At 42.7% G+C, this 14,208-nt stretch overlaps 1 protein-coding gene across 3 annotated transcripts in view; it reads right to left on the minus strand.

The window, feature by feature from the left end:
• Positions 1-14,208, minus strand: part of mid2 (midline 2) — a 130,057-nt gene that overhangs the window by 3,446 nt on the left and 112,403 nt on the right. For all 3 annotated transcript variants that reach the window (XM_044039901.1, XM_044039900.1, XM_044039898.1), the window contains one exon: positions 32-239. In XM_044039901.1, coding sequence (XP_043895836.1) covers positions 32-239 — 208 coding nt within the window. The remainder of the gene's footprint in view (positions 1-31; positions 240-14,208) is intronic.

The raw sequence follows: 14,208 nt of genomic DNA on the forward strand, positions 1-14,208 counted from the left end.
TATAACGGACTTGTGTAAGAGCGTGTCATACCATGTGGACGCTCCAAGCAGCACCTCCCAGTAGTGGCACCCGCTGTCAATGAAGACATTACCAGCTGATCCATAGGAGCCCGTGCCACTGAAGCGCTCCGGGGTGTGGCTCTTCTTCAGCGAACTCTCGTCCTTCTCCATGGTCAGGCAGTCGTTGGAGAGGCGGAGCTTCTTGTGGGCCGTTTTTGGGTCCAACTTGAAGGGTTGACCTAGAGAGAGGCGAGAAGGAACGTCTGTGCGTTACTATCCTGCGCTTTAGCTGCTGCTGCTGATGCAAATGATGATCTAGTAATTACAACGCTCCCTCAAGTCATTGTCACCATTTTATGAACAACAGAGGAAAGAAAACGTTCATTTTCGCTCCAGTTGACTGCCAGCCCATGACAAAAAACTAAAAAACACAACCAAAATAGGAGACCTGCAAAGACGCCATTATACGACACATAACATGAGATATTTGATATTTGTTTTCCCAAATTGCCAAATTTTCATCCTCTAATTATCTTCTAATCTGTGGCTCCATCTGTCCCACACAGTTGTGTGTTCACTCGTCCATGTCACATTAACATTTAGCTGAAGTCATGTTCGTAGACATGTTTGGCCTTTTGGCAATTATCTGGATCTTCAGCTGCTAAATATTGCACCAAGTTCCTCCTCTAAACAGGTCTGTGGTTTGGTGCTGGGAAACGAGTGCACATTCTCTCTGTGTCAGACTGAAGAATCATTTCTTTACATTCACTTGTTTAATACAACTATTTTGGTCAATTTTATTTAAAAAAAAAAAAAAGAAGAGAGAGAAAAAGCTGAAAGAATAAAAATTGGAGCACAATTTAGGCAGCAGCGCAAGAATACATGACATGGAGAGTGGTTTGAGAAGTGCTACAGAGAACACACACAGAGAGGAGAGGAGACTGGTTTAAATACAAGGACGAGAGTCTCGACTTCAAAGCGACACGCAGCCCGTGGTGAAAAATATTTCATTACAGCGGAGGAAGCCGCCCGGCATTCTCCTCTGCGACTCGGAAATTAGCGGAAGGAAACAGCCTTCACTTTCACCGCACTCAGCGGCAGTCGGACTATTGAGAGGAAAGGCTGCTATCTGGTCCCAACAATTGAATTTGCAATGGCATCAGTGATTTGGGTGTAATGGCTGGAAAATAGAGAGGGCAACGTTTGGTGAGTGGCAGAGATAAGAGGAGGAGAGGAGAAGAAGTTGATGGGATTCTTGTGTGTGTGTGTGTGAGCACCAAAAACCTAGTCCTAATGAGGCAGCATGTCTTCATTCTTGAAGAACTGATTACGTTTTGGGCTGAATTGTGGTTCGGTTCTGGTTAGGCATTAACTGGTTATGCCTGAGGCTTTGGTAAGGCTGTCCAAATGAATGCAAGTCAATCCTGAAATGACAGATGTGTGTGTGTGTGAGAGAGAGAGAGAGGCTTCATGGAGGTCAACCACGTCTCTTCCAGACCTGACATTTAACTCTGACACCTCTCTTCTCATGTCTCTGCTTTCCTGAACCTCCCCACGGCTTAATGAGCGACACAATGAGGACCATGACTCCTCCTCTTCCTCTCTCGATCTGTCCTTCCCTTCATCTTGCTTCTCCTATTCTTTCATTCTCATCCCTCTCCATCCCCTCTCCCCTCTCACACCCTCTCCCCCAATAATCCTTGTGGTGAGTGTGTGTTACCGCATGTGGCTATGAGACGATGTGAGACGATGCCAATGTGCTGCTGGCAGCCAATTACATTAATGCCCTCTCTTCTTTGAACTGCTTATCGCTGCCAGCGCAGCCATTTCCGAACACTGGGGCTCTGTCATGCCTTTTCATGGGATGACTCCTTAGAGACCGGGCTGGGCCCAAAAGTTTGAGAAGGGTAGACACGTGACAGCAGAGGACAAGCAGACACAGACACAGACACACAACATGTTCTCTGGCCAACACACAAGCGGGCATGAGGTGCTGTCCGTGAAATGCTTCAGATAAAATACCTGTTACACTGTCAGTGACATGGGTCTGTGCATTGTTTTGGGCCTGGGAGTCTTCAATGGAAACTTGTACAACACGGGAAGAATCAAACGTCAACGAGGGGAAAAAAGAAGCGAGAAATAAAAGACGCGAACACACAGAGAGACAGCGAGAGAACAGTCATCAAACAAGTTTGGTTCCAACTACTTTCTGTTAGGTTCTTGTTGAAATATGTGCTCGCTATTTTACCCGTGCTTCCTCTTTTTCCTGGCTCTCATTGTTGAAGGATAGACTGAAGTGCTCCTGTGAGATTTATTTTACTACATGACTTAACAATTAAAGCAGCAGCAGCAGCGGCGGCGGCGGCATCTGGTGCTCAGAGAGCTCTCTCGGCACATCGAACACAGCCTTGTATCTTTTTTCCTCCCACATACAGGTCTCTACATCATTCAGTATCATTAAAATGCACGCTTGGCTCTTGGCTACTAATTGACCAGCCCATGTGTGATGTAGTATGAACACTACACTTTCATGGACAAAGACTTACTCGGGCGAGAGTGAAAACGCACCCATTACCTGATAATCTCAGTCGCTCTCGGTTCACATCACATCTCGCCGTCTCTCCCCCTCTTCTGACACAAGTTTTGCCGCTTTACGATTAAACTTTTACAAAAGAAAGACGAAGAAGTCTTTGTGTAGTAAAGAGCAAAGACAGTTACCAGATCTTCTTTAACTTCACCCTTGAGTGAACTCAGAATAGTCTTTGGAGACCATCGCTCGGGGAAAAAAAAGACAGCTGGGTCTGTTTTGAATCATTTTCTCTGTGCCAGGTTTGGAGATAACATTGCTGTGATGGTTTAAATGATACAGCATCTTTCAGCCAACAATACTCTCTGTCAGTGTTGACTGTGTATGTAAAATATATTCATCATACAGGTGACTGAAAGCTCAGCTCATTCACTTAAAATAGTCTGAGAATGTTGCACTTTTTTCACTTTTTAGTCTATGCTCACTGTATTTACTGTACATATGATTTTCTTCAGGTATGATATGGTGTAAGATTGTTTGGTTTATTTCTTTTATGTTACTTTCTTGTATCCATCCATTGGTTCTCCATTGAAATAAAAGGCCCCCTGTTCTGATGCGACGTTGAATAGGGAATAGCAAAATAGACGAAGCAAACTTTTGAAACTGTGACATATTTCCAAATTCCACAAATTCAATTCGATTTAATTTTTTTTGTGTTTTTTGTTTGTGTGTTTAAATAATTTAAAATAATTCCGATTGCCTATAGGCTGTGCTGAATAGGCTGAATAACCTCTGTATATATATATATATATATATATATATATATATTTTTAACATAATAATGGGAGCAGCCTAAACCGTTATCAAGTAACGTCATTTTACAGGCAACGTGGTGATGAACACTCGCTAAAAAGTGAGGCACGGCAGCAGAATGATTTCTACACAGCTATTCTGATGATTATTGGGTGGGTTTTTTTTGTTCAGTGTTTTTATGAACCTGAGTATTTCTCCAACCTCGATGTCTGAACTCTGAGTCACTCACCACCGCATCTGAATAATAATTCACACACACAGACAGATTCTCGACACCACTGCAGAGCGTTTGAAAGCAGAGGAGCTGTGACACTGGCAGGCAGAGGTGGACTGAACTCAGCAGAGCATGGTGACCTGATTCTGATAAATGATTTGAATCAGAACTAATTTGGGTCTATATTGATCCATTAAATGATGCCTGGATGAAGGATCTCTGGCTGTTGCTCTGGCTCTGTTTTGTGAAAACCTGGAAAAGTCCAAACACTGAAGTATACGGCGTGTTGTAAAACCCATGATTATTATTGAGTCCAGTAAAACTTCTGACAGTGATGCTGCAGTAAAAAGAAAAAAAAGAAAAGCTGATCAGGGTTTTTAGATTGAATGTCTTTGGTGACAGCTCTAATAAAGAAAACACATATTTTTTTTTTAGCAGTCAGGTCACCTTGAAGGCCACTGTCATTAAAACATATGACTGGGGTCACTATTGACTGCGGTCCAGATTTAGACTCAGGCGCCATCTCATCTCACCGGGATCTATAACCAGTAAATCATGAAGTGTTATTAAATGTTGACGGAGTGTTTGTATTTCAGCTGGTGCAGCTTTTTTCCAGCACTGGTTTATTAGTGGCCTGTAAAAACCAACAGTTCATCAGCTAGTGTTGTAAATGATCTGCTCCCTCACCCGGTACACACCTGCTAACTAGATGTGTCATTAACATAAAACTATTACCTGCCTTCGTCTCTAAGTAGCGGAAAAGAGGATGATCTATGTTAACACTGTTTGTGTTACCGGGGAAAATAAAGGTCCTAAATAATAACAATTGTTTAATAATGAGCTTTTATTCTGATGCTGACCTCCTGGTTCTGAGGTGCTAAAGTATCCGTTTTCCCACATTAAAACACAAATTTTGTCCCGTATAGTAATTCAGCTTCTGTTTCCATTTATTTTATTTTCACATTTTTACTTATCTTTCAAGAACATTCACTGAGGGAAAATGTGAGACAGAGAAAAGGGGCTGACGTGCAACAAAAGGTCCTCCTCCCTAATTAAACTCGGAACATTTCAATCAAAAGGAGAGCATTCACATGTACATCTGTTCTCCAGCAATGCCCTACTCCTCTCCACCCCTTTTATCCTTTTCTTTTCCCCAACACGCTCTTCTTTCTTCCCACTGTTTACACCGGGGCTGCGATGTAGCTTGAGGCCCGTCATTACATGAAAAGATCACCGCAGGTCTTTATACAGGACACAAGGAGGTACACAAACCCAGCTCATATCATTTCAGCCAGGACTTTAGCTGCCAATCAAACACAAGGATGTGAGAAATGAACACACAGATTATGGAGGATCAAAAAACACTGTAGTTTCTCGACAGAGTGACGAACATCACAAAGCGAACAGTCAGCACAGAGGCTGCTGGGAGGAAGGTCAGTGTGCATTCAGATGAGCTTTTCTACTCACACAAACAATATGCTCACTCAATAAAGAGCCTGGCTTTTATGGAGCTGCTATAAGAAGATATAGCATCTAAGCCTGGATTTGTGTTAGTGGCACTGCTACTTCAAATCTCTCACCCACCCCACAGCTTTATAGTCAAAGGTGACACACGTGTATGTTCTGAGGTTTCTGAGGCACCAGTGTTTCCCTCTGACCTGTGTGGTTTTATGTGCTTCCCTGCTCCAACACACCTGATTCAAATACATGCGTCGTTATCAGGCTTCTGCATGACAAGCTGACCATCAGGGAAACATCGAAAACGTGGAGGGCTCTGGTAGCCCAGGACCCGGATTGAGAATCACTGCTTTACACTGTGGGGTGGGTGCAGATGGAATTGGAATGGAGCTTAAAAAAATAAAAATAAAAAAAGAAGATGCCTCAGCTAAGCAGCAGAGTTTTGCCAGAGTTTTTCAGGTCAAAGGTGTTGTTGATCTCCCTTGTGTTTTCTGTTTGCAGTGTTTCTCAATCCTGGTCCTGGAGACCCCACTGCCCCACATGTTTTAGAAGTTTCCCTGGACTGAGAAACCCTGTTCTGTTGCACATAATCAGAGTCAGAGTGAAGGCACCTGTGGGTCTGCTGAGAAGAAGGCTTCACTAAATACTGTTCACCTGTGCACAGTTGGAACTGTTTTTTGTTGGTTGGTGATTTGATATACTGTTTTCCTCACAGCCGTTTTTTTTTGTATTACCAAGCTAGCATTTGTTTAATTGTTTTTGTTGATATTTGTGATATATGCTATTCAGGCTCAGTTTAGTTTTATTGTTTTCCTTCACTGGCATCTCAGTTCGGTCCTCCCCTGTATTGGTATGTAATAAAGGACCTCATAACTGCTTTGCATTCAATACTGAAGTAAAAGATGAGACAACAAAGAAACACACACAACATAATTATACTGTTACAAAGGACACAGACATGCAGATACTGCTAAAGTCTACATTTACACCATACCCTCTTGCCCTAAATTAAAATGCTTTCCTCTTTGACAGTGGCTTCTTGTTGGCATTAATTTAATTTAACGGACAATCAAAAGACATAAGTTGGGTTTCTATTTTTCCTGACCAATTTGGATGCAGCCTTAATTTAATTTCACGCACATGAATGCATATAAATATGGTAGAACAGAAATACTATTATGCCGTTCACCAAAAAGATGTGACTCTGCTGCATGCTTGGCTTTAATAAGAAGCTTCTTTATTTTAGTTTTGCATTGAAAAGGAGTAAAAATAGGAACAGGACGTAGGATTTTATCTGTATCATTATCTGTATTCACAAGGGATAGAGTTTGTGATCTTACTTATTACATATTATATTTAAAGGCAACATCTTGCCCCCCATCCGTGTATGGGTGAACCCTGGACTGTATTAATGTGTAAAAAGCAGTGGATTGAGGACACGCGTGTCTGCAAACACTCATACCTGCAAAGAGCTATCTGATGTCTTCTCTTCACTCAACACTTTCCATCCCTCTCACACGCAATCTGTTACTTTTCACCCACTTTCATACTTTTCTCGCTCTTCTTGTAGGTTTCCCCCTCCTCACTTTAGAAGACAGGCGTGTGTGGAGCCTGGACACAGTTCATTCTGAGGTAAAAGCACAAGTATGGTCATAGCAACAAAAAGCCACACACACACACTTTTACTGTCTTCTTCATCATACTTAATTCATAGGCGTTTCAAGAAGTGAGTGAGTTCCTTCACGTGCGAGCTGTGAGTAGCTAACATCACAGTGATACTAACACCACTGTTCACTCTGAGCCACTCAGGGTTTATTGAGTGGAATCACTCAAGTGACCTAAAAAGCCTGTGAAAGCTGTGAGACTCCACGACCAGATTTTAAAACTTGTCTCAATCAAAGCAACTGACAGGGACAAAAAAACAGTACTACGTTACATGTGAGAAACCATTAAGAGTATTTCACCAATTAATGATCAGGGTTCACACACATTTTTCTGAGGTCAAATTGGTGAATTAAATATTAATGTGAATTCATACAGTTCAAGCTCAAAATTATTATTTCACTTTTTGGAATCACATTCAAAGAGATGATGATGATGATCAGCGTTAAGCAACCAAAATATAATATTATGTAAAAGTAGAGGGATTTAAAAGAAAAAAAAAAAAAAGTGGTGCAAAATACTCAGTCTGGCAGCTATTTTTTTGGGAATGAAATACAGTTACTTTACTAGTACTAGTAAAATTCAAGGACTTTTAGAACTTTGAAAACACAACATTAAAATTCAAGCACCTGCACAAACCCTGATTTATTACAGTCCTGTGACCCTGTTGTACTGTTTTATTTACATATTAACAACAATGAATGCAGCAGGGCCAAGTATACATGTCCCCCCCCCACACACACACGTTCTTCTTCACTGTCAGAACCTGATGCAGCTTGACAGTCAACAGTGAAGCTGGTGTTTTTAGGGTTTGTTATTCTAATCGCAGCAAATGTTACCTTGAGCTGCTTGCCTCAAGCAAAAATGAGGTGCAGGCTGCAAAAATTTGCTAGGACGTGTGCTCTCGAACCCCTCGCCCCCCCAGATTCTTCTTCTTCAGATGTGTTTCATTTTCAGCCCCAGCTGATGCAAACCCAAGTGACATTGCAGTTTTGAAGGTTCTGTGCAGTAGCAGAAGCAGTGTCGGTACATTTTTATAACATATTGTGCCTTTATTACAAACGCTTAGTGGAAAATGTTTCAATCAATATTTATGGTCTTTTGGATGTTTTGATGCTCTACTGCTGTTACATTGATTATAGTTATACCTGGCATTAAAAAGGTTTGATCCAATAACAAGTGGACATTTCTAATTGTGTCAGTTTACGCCTGACATTAGAATAAATGTTAACCCTTTAACACCGAGCGTATCGCAGATCAGACCCAGGGCCATTGGAGGGCATTGGGGGGCCGGGGACTGGACTGGACCTTTCTTTCCCCCGTTACATAGTTAGAACCCATTAAACAAAGACTCAAAAATTCTCCAAAAAAGCCGTCACGTGGTCATTGTGGTAATTTCACTCGCACTGTTGCAGGAAGCCGGCAAACCAGTCTATTTGTCACCAGAGAGGAGTCTTTGATTTGACCTGGGCACCTCTTAGTGATTATATTTCCTAGAGCAGGTGGGTGACTGTGTCTTCTCTGGTCGGTCTGTGGTGCTGCGGGTCGGGGATCTGGGATGCTTGGGCTGTCTGGTGGTCTGTGTGGTTGGTGGCCCTGGGCCTACTGTACCTCGGTGGCTGTGGGTCTGCCCTGCGGGGATCGGGGTGGATCTGTGGGATGGTTGCTGCCTAAGCTTGGGGGTGGTGGGCTGTGGACTTGGGCTGGGCTGCCTTCGTGCTGCAGGTGGGGGTATGGGTTCTGGGTCTCTGCATGCTGGGACCCATGGGGCACTGGCGGGGTTGGTCCCCCCTGGGATCTACCCTCCGGGGGGCGGGGTGGTGCGTGCTGTGGTGCCCCCGCCGCGCCCTGGCACTCCTGGATGTTTGGTGGGGCCCCTCGCCAGGGCACCGCCGGGTCAGGCGTGGAAAGTCCTTGGACCTCTGGCCCTGCCTCTGCTTGGGGGATCTGCCCTGGACCGACTCGGGGGTCTGCCTGTCTTCTGTTTCTGGGGGCTGTCTTGGCTTGTGGCCCTAAGTGGGCTTCTGCCTGTCCCTCCCTGGGATGGGGGGTGTGCGGTCGATCTCTGGGGGGCGGTGGGGATAGGCTGTGGTGGGCTCTGGCCTGCCTTGGTGGGCAGTCTGGGAGGGCCCTGCTTCCCCCGGTGGTGGGCTGGCCCTGGGCCTCAGCGGCCTGCCTGGGTGTGGGGTGGCTTGGCCTCTGTCTGTGGTCTTGTTGCCGCCTGCTCCCTTGGGTTGACCCTGGGTGGGGGGGCCTCTGCCTCACACTCCTCCGACTGGTCTCCTGTGGGGTGGATGCGTTGCTATCTTGGGGGGTAGGGCTGTGGGTCTCTCCTGACCTGTACGGCTGCTGGGTGCCCTAGGCGCTTGGATCATTATAGGCCCGCTACTGGGATTGGCCGGGCATTGGCCCAGTCCCCCACCCAGATTCCAACCACATCTAATGACAATCCCTGCACATATACACTGATATGCGCGCTCACACACACAAGATAAATTAAGCTAAACTGATATAGCTGTTGTAAGCTCGGACACCCTCTCTTGATGTGGTTGTTAACAATTACTATAGAAACTGTAACTGAATGTCAGTCTAACGTTGTTTATGTTTTGTTTTGATGAGTATTTTCTAAATAATTTCAACTGTTTAATATTATTAACCTGTTACTAACACACTAATGTTAGTCTAATGTTGTTTATGTTTTGTTGTTCAAATGTAACTAACCCATGCACTACCATCGATATTGTTGTCCACCTCGTTGTCCAAGATGAGTCATGCTAAAACGGTAATATATTCAGTCTCAGGGTCTCTGTCAAGACATACACTTACATATACACGCAAAATGTGCATACAAATTGGCAGCTTGTGTACATCCGACATCAAATGAGCATGTTTGGCCTGTTCTTGCCTTAAAAGTGAAAGTAAGAAGCATGTTGAAATGACAGATGGCAGAAAAGATTAAAGAAAAGGCATATGCTGTAGCCTCGGGCAGTAATGGAGAACAATATGCCAATCACAGGGTTAAAAAGGGACGTGGGAAGTTTGAGGCCAAGACACACTGTTATATAAGTGAACAGACTTCAACAAGTCCTCGGGAAGGTTGACGGAAAAAAGCAAGCTGGCATTAAAACCCTATGTTTGTTTCCAATATTAGCAGTTCCTGCAAACTGTCAGCATTTTGTTAAACTGTGTTCTATGTGGGTCTGTCTCTTCTATCTGGTGCCATTTTTACATAGCTACCACATCCACAATTGGTTTCCAGACATGTATAATTTCATTTCGATTGTTCCTCTTTTGATGAGGAGAAGTTGTGACGTACGACTTTCTACTATCGATGTAACTTGCCACTGCGCTTTTTTGCCTCGCAAGCATAAGCCTGGAATTTGATGAGCTGAGGCTAAAATTCCCCAGACGCGCGCATCTTTTAAAGATGTAACGGCTACACCCTCCAACCTAGCCACACCAACAGAAAGGAGTCACAGAAGTTCTCAGCTCAAAAGTATAGCAAATAAATAATAATCCAAAAACCGGAACAGGTGAGCGAGGGACTTTAATCCGAGTGACAACTCCTCAGAGTAACAGGGGGAGGAGAGAGTGGGAGATATGCGATAGAAAGCAGGACAAAGACGGGCAAAACTCTCTGACAGATGCATGCAGGGACACACTGTGCAGGTGCCATAATGAAAACCAAAAAGCCTCAATCACGGGTAAAAATACTGAATGTTGTTATTATTATTATTATTTTGACAGCTTGTCGAAAAACCACCGCAGCAGCGTGGAAATGTTGCCAATCATGGGCTCCAAATCTCAACCATACTTGTGGGTGAACAAGCTGACTGAACTGACAGCGAGTAGGTGGCAAAGAAAAAATTATACAATATTATATATTGTACGTTATATAAGACAACTACAGGACATTTAATTGGTAAATAGTGTGACACACATACTGAACATATTGATAATTGTTTGTTTACCACGTCTCTCAATAGTGTTCGGGGTTAAGACCTGATTATTATACATACTTATGTTAAATAAGGATTTGAGATTGATGGAGTTGACCAAATTAAGACCTTGCACAATGTATGGGAGAAGATGAATTCAAATTTTGGATTAAAAGGCACCTTTGATTTCCGAGACATTGCTTTTCATTCACTTTTCACTTTCTCTACTTGCCTTTTTACATAAAACATCCCTTTATCAAGCGTGGCAAAAAGCATAGATAACTTCTACATCCTTCTATATATTCAGTATGTTTGTTACTTAACTGTAATAAGGAATAAGGAAAAACCCCACGACTAAACATCGAGCCAGTAAATCTTCATTTAACTCAACAGAATTGTTTAAGACCGAGAAGGAGAGAGTAACACAGCAGGAGTGAGACTGATGATGAAAAATACCTATACTAACCCATCATTTATCTGTATCAGGGGAGGACATTATAAATAAGACTGCCTCTGGGTGTTACTTATATTGTACCCGGTTAGACAGAGTCTTGAATGTCTGTGAACTGCCAGCTTTCACATACCCTGCACTTCACCTCTAAATGCTCCTCGGCTACATGTCATGCCCACGTCACACTGAGACAGTAATCCACTCTGATGCCATAAGAAAGGAGTTAAAATACTGTCATGCTCCATGTCCCACAGGCAATGTGGAGATGTTATGTGTGTGTGTCATTCTGCTAAAAAGTGCTAGATGGAGACTTCCTTTAAAAAAAACAAAAAAAAAAATTGTCCTGTCCAGCAACTTGGCCAGGCAGGACACCGGACAGGTCGCCAGTCCATCGCAGGGCAAACACACAGAGAAGAACAATTCACTCTCACATTCACACCCATGGTGAATTTAGAGTTTCCAATTTACCTCTGCATGTTTGTGGATTGTGGGAGAAGACACATGCACACATGAGGAGAACATGTTGCAGAATGTGTTACTTCAATAAAGAATTAAGTACATGAAAGGCTAAAATACAGTTTGCGATAGTTTTTTTAAATTGAAATACACAACTTTTTAGCGGAAAAGTATATTATAATGTTCTATTGTTGGATCCCCTTGTTCCACATCTGCTAACAGGAACGTTTCAGAGTGCCGGCACGGCGCGGCACGGCTCGACTCAACACGGTTTGTTTTGTTTTCCATTACTATAGTACCTCCTCAACAGGGGTGGAGTTGTTTTATAATGAGCAACAATAACACACAAACTAGTGACGAGCAATTTCTTCGCTAAATGTTGGAGATGAACGCATGTTTTCGGGAGTTTCTACGTCTTTTTAACTGATCTACAATGCGGTAATTTACGGTGTGATTCCTGTGTCGGACGTCGCGACAATCTTCCAGTGACGACACTCTCTGCCAATCGGTGGCCGGCAGTCTGTTGACGTCACATTTAGTATCGGCTCAGGTCGCTTGGAACCTCGTCAGAGCAGGTACTAAAAATGTACCAGGTACTATCGCTAATGGAAAAGCAAAACAGGAAAATAGTGGAAAAGCAGAGATCATCCCTTGACTACTGCAGTTTTCCCACATACCAATTTTACCCAGCCGAGTGACAGATTACAGTTAATCCTAAATACCACAGCCACAGACTCCTGACAGCAGCTATGAGGAGCTGGCATATCAACTTCATTTTAGCTGTACTGCACTACTGCAGTTTAAGGCTGATTTAAAATTTTATTGAGCACCCTTCAGGCACATCCCAAATTAGCTATATCACGGAGGTTTTAACTGTAGCGTGCCACAGCTGAGCCCGAGGAGTATTTAAGTAGCTCCACAGAAAAGACGCTGGGTGATGTGATTATCTACATTCTGCCACACTGCATTGTCCTTTTAAAGAGTACATTTAAAACTTTTTCAAGAATTTATATTTCATTCTTATATGTACTCTTTTAGCATGCTAGCTGGGGTTCACTGTAGCTTAGCCTGCCCACTTTGATATCATTCTTTTAGCATGCTAGCTGAGGTTCACTGTAGCTTAGCCTGCCCACTTTGATATCATTCTTTTAGCATGCTAGCTGGGGTTCACTGTAGCTTAGCTTGCCCACTTTGATATCCTTCTTTTAGCATGCCAGCTGGGGTTCACTGTAGCTTAGCTTGCCTACTTTGATATCACCTTTTCTATTTTATTTACAGAAAAACAAAAGACTGAGACATGATTTTGCTGCAGGAAAATAATTCTTTTGGGAAAAAGAGAAAAAAAAAGGCAGAAAAGGTGTCAACGAAACATTATCTTTTCTCAAAAAACTACATTTACCTAGTTAGAGTACACTCTGCCAGGAACATTGAGAGTGCTGAGAATGTCAAAAAGAAAGTTTCCTCACAAAGTCGGGACTCACAGCAAACATGCAGAAAAACAGAAGTAAGGGACATGTCATGCTGCAATATTTTCCACTTTCTGTGTTCTTGTGCAACATGGGGGTGTAAGCGTAGGTTTGTTGCACAAGTGATTCTATAAACCAGTATAAGATGACAGGGTGTAGGAGAGCAAAAATAAATAAAGCTGAATTTTGCTCCCAAATCCTTCACATGTGATTTAAGCTGAACCACAGACAATATGAGAGCACATCTGGCCATCACCTGATGACAAATTAGCCAATATTTCCTGGCTTCTGGTTTAGACAGCAGCTATGTATGTGGACCAAGACTGTCTTCGTTGTTATCTTTTCTTTTCCACTCTGACTTTTTACCAACAGGCAACCAAAGCCTGCTCAACCAGAAACCTTCGCTGACAGATACGACATATTCACAAGCAGAAACTGTTGATGGAGGTTAACCCACAGATAATGATGCACCTGCTCCCTTCCTGCTGCTTGGAAAATAAAGTTGACCTTTTTTTAACATACTCTGGAGGAGACTGAAATGTGGGTTACTTACAACAAAGCTCAATGCACGGAGCGAGATAATTCTGCAAGAACAACCGGTGTCTGAAATAGTTGTTTGATGGAAATAGATGTCATGTGTACTCAAAAGTACTCTGACAAGCCCAAAGGGGAAAAGTAAATTGATATGGGATATTTTTATACTCGCTCTGCCTGATACCTTGGCAGCTTGTTTGTGCTACTTCTCTGTCTAGAAGTAACATTGGAAACAATTGAAAAGAGAACATTGGAATAACTGTGAAAGAACTCAAATGACGTCACAGTTATAATACATTTGTGCAAAACAGGGACTGTAACATCCAAATTCTTTGTACTAGATGATGCAAGAGATTTAATACATAAATCAAAGGTGGTATTATTTAAAAATACCATTACTTAGACATTTTAAAATGTCAAAAGTTTATTTTCATAGACATACAGATGTTTCATTTTAGACAAAATCAATCAGGGTGCTTTCACAGACCAAGTGTTTTAGATATGAATCGGTTAAGCACGACAGGTGCTGCTTCATTCGTATACTGTGTACTCTGTTGCCCCCTGGATTAAAAATGTAACAAGCAGACTGGAAACCAAAAGCACTGCATGATGAATAATCTGTTCCTAATCAAAATGTAATGTAAATGTGTTCAGGAATCAGCTACTCATTTGTAAAGCAAAGATAAAAG

The sequence above is a fragment of the Solea senegalensis genome, linkage group LG12, assembly GCF_019176455.1.
Source record: "Solea senegalensis isolate Sse05_10M linkage group LG12, IFAPA_SoseM_1, whole genome shotgun sequence".
In the NCBI taxonomy this organism is placed as follows: domain Eukaryota; kingdom Metazoa; phylum Chordata; class Actinopteri; order Pleuronectiformes; family Soleidae; genus Solea; species Solea senegalensis.